At 35.3% G+C, this 3,780-nt stretch overlaps 1 protein-coding gene across 1 annotated transcript; it reads right to left on the minus strand.

The window, feature by feature from the left end:
* Positions 1–2,084: 2,084 nt before the first annotated feature.
* On the minus strand, positions 2,085–3,734 carry LOC109590773 (uncharacterized; the record flags this gene model as incomplete). The annotated part of the gene is made up of 7 exons (XM_020006643.1): positions 2,085–2,329; positions 2,506–2,562; positions 2,611–2,803; positions 2,857–3,009; positions 3,062–3,189; positions 3,232–3,414; positions 3,492–3,734. Coding segments are annotated over 7 exons (1,202 nt in total), but the record flags the coding sequence as incomplete, so codon positions are not given.
* Positions 3,735–3,780: the final 46 nt, after the last annotated feature.

The raw sequence follows: 3,780 nt of genomic DNA on the forward strand, positions 1-3,780 counted from the left end.
ATCAGCTCAAACTTTCTACGTAACAGAAGTGTAAGCATATGCATCAGAAAAATTATAAAAATAGAAAATTTTCTTTTTGTCAAATTTGACAAAAATTGATTGAATACCCTGTACTATATAGTACAGGGACTTTGGCCTGATTTTTGAGCAAATTTTAAAATTCATAAAAAGTCCAATTTTGATTTGACTCCGCTCAAACTTTCTACGCAACAAAAGTACATCTATGTGTATCAGAAAAAATATAAAAATGGAGAAATCTCTCCTTTTCAATTTTGGCAAAATTTGGCCCAAGACCATGTACTAGAGTATAAGGACTTTGACCAGATTTTTGAGCATCTTTAAAAATTCCCAAAAAATTCAATTTTGATCAAAATTAGCTCAAACTTATAATGCAACATAAGTACATGTATAAGTATCTGGAAAAATTGTAAAATGGAGATTTTTTTAGCAAAATTTGACCCAAGACATGACTTTAAGGCCCTTTCACACTGGCAAAAGTAATGCACATTAATCATGTTCACACTAGAGTGGTTTCAAATTAATATGACTCACTCTCACTTCACTTCTTGAGGTGGATTGATGTGAAACGCTTCAAAAACTGTATCAGTGTAAAAAAAGGCTTTTTTAAATTCTAATTTTGATCAAAATCTGCTTAAAATTTCTAAACAACATAAGTAAAATGATATCCATCAGAGAATGCAATAAATTGTCTACTAGCCATTCTTGACAAAATACTGTATAGCAGGAAATTTTCGCTACCATAAACTTTCGTTGTCTTTCCAAGCAAGCTTTGCAAGATATTTTCGTTGATTTTATTTTCGTTTTGCCTAACATAAATTCTCACTGCCACGCCCATTTAATTAGTGCCATGTGTATGGTTTAAGATGGAAGAATGTCTATGGTTCTATATGATTTGCCGTCGTTACCACATATAAAAAGAGATTTGGAGCCCATCAGTTAGAGAAGAACTGCTTTTTGTGTCGAGCCTGATGATGCCACAGATTGCAATGCTGTGAAAAGAGGATCTGCCATGGGTCAAAATTTTAGTTAGACTAAATTTTGAGTTTTTCAAATTTTTGGCCAATGAAACAAACAAAAATTAGCACCTAATGAAAATTTCCTGCTATACGGTACCCAGTGCCATAAGTACATTTAAATTTTGGAACGGCTTCAAAAATTTGTTGACAAGAAGCTCAGCACTGTACCAAAATTGTAAAAAACCCTGACTTAAACATATTACATTATAAAGTTCACTAATATCATTTGCAAAGTGTAAAGTAGCTCAATGTATACCAAAAACCAAAATTTTGTTCTTTAAAAATAAAGCACTATACGGCATTTAGTTTTATTGATTCATATATAAACTATCAATCATCATCAAGAGGTTAATGAAAAAACTCTTATTCTCAAAATAATACACAAAATCAATTACTCCTTACAAAGAGAGTGTCAGCTGTAAGTGCAAAACAGGTAATTTGGTGGGGTAAGTTTGGCAAATTGAATTTTGTTTTTCCCCTCAAAAATTACAAGGCTTAGCTATAAAATAGCTTATAATACTATTAAGTTAAATCTTACCTGATCCAGTTCCTCCAGCTAGACTGTGCGTAAAAATTGTTCCCATAAAGTAATCCAATCTCTCCGCTATCTTACGTATCTCCTCGGTCACAAAACTACCCATTCTCATTCCTTCTTTGAGGCCATAAGACCAATTGTTTCCACACCCTCTACCAGATCCAGTGACAACACTTGAATACTGAAGTGATGGGCTCCTTGTCTTCCTTTCAGTGTCTATACTAATACCAGGGATGTCCTTATTTGGCAGGAGGAGTGATGAGCTGTAGTCTGATGATAATACTTGTTCCCAATACGCATGACCCAGTTGTACACCACATTGGCCTACATGTACATACACAGCCATTTTATTTAAAGAGGCGTGGTGATTGGCTGATGGCGGGACTCATTAAATTCAAATCAGCTAAGAGTACATTACATGTACATGTACATGCACATCTTTCTTGAGTATGATACTGATAATTTTAAAATGAGACACATAAAACTAATAAAGCAAATCATAAATACCAAAATTATGCATCAATATCAATAATAAATTCAAATCCCAGTTCATTCCTAATAGTTTCAATCAAGTCCTCACCTAAAGCTATTGCTGCATGAGCATAACTGCCTCTTACAGCAATGAATGAGTCTAAGAACTTTTGACAGTGCTCCTGCACTTGAGGTAACTTCCTCTTGAAACTAAGACTAGCCTTGAACTCATCAATGCACTCTTCCATTGAAGGAGCTTGTCTCACTGCAGTATTGATCATATGGACTGTGTAAAGTTGATTAACAAGTTCAGAAAGAGCTTTCTTAGGTAAAGAAGTAAGTGCAGCATAATGAGATACAAGAACATCATTGATTACTTTCTTTAATTTATTGACATCAACAGTATCTAATGGACCTAATAGAGGTCAAAGGTCAGTATATACACACAGTACTATCACTTACTAGCTCCTCCAGTGGATAATACTGCAGATTCATTAGAGGCCATAGAGCTATTAGGATCTGATTAAATAACCTAATAAAATAATTAAAATGATCTACATTGATTACTTATTGAAGGACGAGGAGGCGCAGTTCTCAATGAACAATGAATGAGCAATGTAACTGGGTCAACAACACCCACTAGTGGTACAGAGTAATGCAGTGATGGTACAGCACCTGGTGATCCATATATTGATATCAAACAAGATGGAGGAACTGGATAATTAGCATCACCAAAATTATCAATATCGCAACGACGCAACTATTAATATACACGTACCAACCATCAGTTATGCATTATATTGCAATACTTACTCTACAAGGCTTAAGGTGAGGCTTAATACTCCAACCAGTGAATGGCTCTTCTTGAGGTGCATCAGACTTCAATTCAATATATGAATAGGAAGAATTGAATGAAAAATAAACATGTTGATCAATCTCAGCTTGTATATGTTTCTTCTCAATGAACTACAAAAACAGTTAATGAATGAATAGCTACATGTACTTGTATATAATGTACCTCAATGAGAGCACTCAATTTCTTAGCTGCAGTGAAGGTTACCAATTCTCTAGTTCTTTTCTCTTCATAATAAACCTGTCCAGCGTATGTCATATTCTCTACTACACCAGTGGAAATAACCATTTCACCTATACACAAAAATGTTATGCACACTTTATGAATGTACTTACTATTAAAATCTGAACTAATCTCAGTACAAGGTATTGGAGCAGTTGCTTCTTCATGCTGTGGTTCTTCATGATCCTTTGACTCTTCTACTCTTACATTATTTTGCTCTTCATTTCCTTCCTCATGTAATGGCTCACCTCCAGTCTCCCCCTCTTCCTCTACTCCCTCATTACTAGTAGACTCTCCTATGTAGTGGAATAGATTCAGTTCATTATCTACTCTTGATTATATACTAGTACACACTGACTGACTCATTACTGACCTTGTCCTCCACTGTTACCTCCTGGTGGACCTTTAGTCTTATCAGAATCACTGGATGAATCACTATTACCATCTTCCACTTCCTCCTCAGCTTCCTCTTCTAATTGTTCCTCCTCCTCCTCTGACTCGTCTCCATTAGTTGATGATTTGGGTAGACATTTCACCCCAACAATAGCTACCAAACAGAACTTTTTACGTTGAATGGATCCATACCAACTATCAGCTTTAAACTCTCCTCCCCTCACTAATGAGAAGTGGTAAGGGTGACTGGGTATGCTCATGGGAGCTAT

The sequence above is a fragment of the Amphimedon queenslandica genome, unplaced genomic scaffold, assembly GCF_000090795.2.
Source record: "Amphimedon queenslandica unplaced genomic scaffold, v1.1 AMPQUscaffold_9499_Cont18447, whole genome shotgun sequence".
NCBI lineage: Eukaryota > Metazoa > Porifera > Demospongiae > Haplosclerida > Niphatidae > Amphimedon > Amphimedon queenslandica.